Below are 1,424 nucleotides of genomic sequence, written 5' to 3'. Positions count from 1 at the left end.
TCCTTCCTCTCCCCCCCCTCTCTCTCGCTCCCACTCTCACTCTTTCTCCATCTTTCTGTCTACTATGAGTTAACCTTGTACCCTTAACAACATTGTACACCCTTCTTTCGTTGCTTACATACTTTGTTTCCTTCATACTTTTCTGACAGTACTGATGTGCCCCCCCTCCCCCTTTTTTCACACACACTGACTCATATGCATGCATCCTAAATCCTCATTCGACCACACGTAGAGCTCAACTGCACACATATCTATCCGCACAACGGAACTATGATAAAATACTTTCGCTTTTAAAGATCACAATATCACTTCACAATGAGATGCCCTTCTCTCTAAACCCTGCAAAACACAGCAATCGGCTACACCCGAAACCACAGACGGACCTTTTATACTTTTTTTTTTCAATGGGACTTGAGCACCCTTCAGGAGTCCGGTCTATAAAAACGATTTTCGAGAAAGAACGAGGTCATTCGTGCCAAAACCCAGACAGATCAGAAAATTCAGAATATTCCCTTGAAGGCATGATTGAACCTCCCCAGACTACCCCCCCAAACCCCCCACAAAAAACTAAAAACAACAAATACTGAGAAAATATTGCTCTGTAACTTTTTTCTTTGATTCGCTGGCAATTTAGAGGTCTCTTATTGTAGTGTCGATTCTAAAACCGTGGCTCTTTTATTATTTGCTGAGTAATACTTTTGTACGTGAACTTACTTAAAATGTTCTTCCACACTATACGTACTTTTGCGTTTCTACTTCTCTCCCTTTTGATCCAATGCCATCTCCTCTCTCACCCTTATCCGCCCTCTGCATACCCTTTGCAGCACGAATGTAAGGTTATGCAAAGATGGTCGATAGCTCGATACCTCGATAGCTTGATAGCTCGATAGCTCGTTAGATCAATAGATAGATAGATAGATAGATAGATAGATAGATAGATAGATAGATAGATAGATAGATAGATAGATAGATAGATAGATAGATAGATAACCATCCATGCAGGTTTCATAAGAGCCTGACACATAACCAGTGCGGACCAACCATACCTTTCTCTCCTTTGAGTTTGATGCAGTGAGTGCCCTTGAAGAAGCCATAGACACAGTTCCGGGCTATGAGCTCCACAGTGCTGATGCCCGTATCGAATTTGTCCTCACAGCCTTCGTTCTTTCCGTTGATGGATGTGCATTTGTAACAGTCGATTGCTTCCGCTGTAGGTGAAAGGGCATACAGAAAACAGGTTTAGGTATGGGAATGTGGTCATCTTTCGTAGATTAAGACGCGAAGCTGTCTTCTTCTACTTGTGTATGATGATGATACATGGGGACTTGGATATTTATGGGCAATTTCATGATTCTATAATTATTAGAAATGCATCATCATCATCATCATCATCATCATCATCATCATCATCATCATCATCATCA

General features: G+C 41.4%; 1 protein-coding gene across 1 annotated transcript in view; it reads right to left on the bottom strand.

The window, feature by feature from the left end:
• LOC101863262 overlaps nt 1-1,424 on the bottom strand; it is a 55,306-nt gene that overhangs the window by 20,451 nt on the left and 33,431 nt on the right. Inside the window, exon 2 of the mRNA XM_005097253.2 lies at nt 1,047-1,208. Coding sequence (XP_005097310.1) covers nt 1,047-1,208 — 162 coding nt within the window. The remainder of the gene's footprint in view (nt 1-1,046; nt 1,209-1,424) is intronic.

Source organism: Aplysia californica, unplaced genomic scaffold (assembly GCF_000002075.1).
Source record: "Aplysia californica isolate F4 #8 unplaced genomic scaffold, AplCal3.0 scaffold00150, whole genome shotgun sequence".
NCBI lineage: Eukaryota > Metazoa > Mollusca > Gastropoda > Aplysiida > Aplysiidae > Aplysia > Aplysia californica.
Note: the sequence above shows the minus strand (reverse complement) of the source record. Positions and strands in the feature narration are given on the sequence as shown.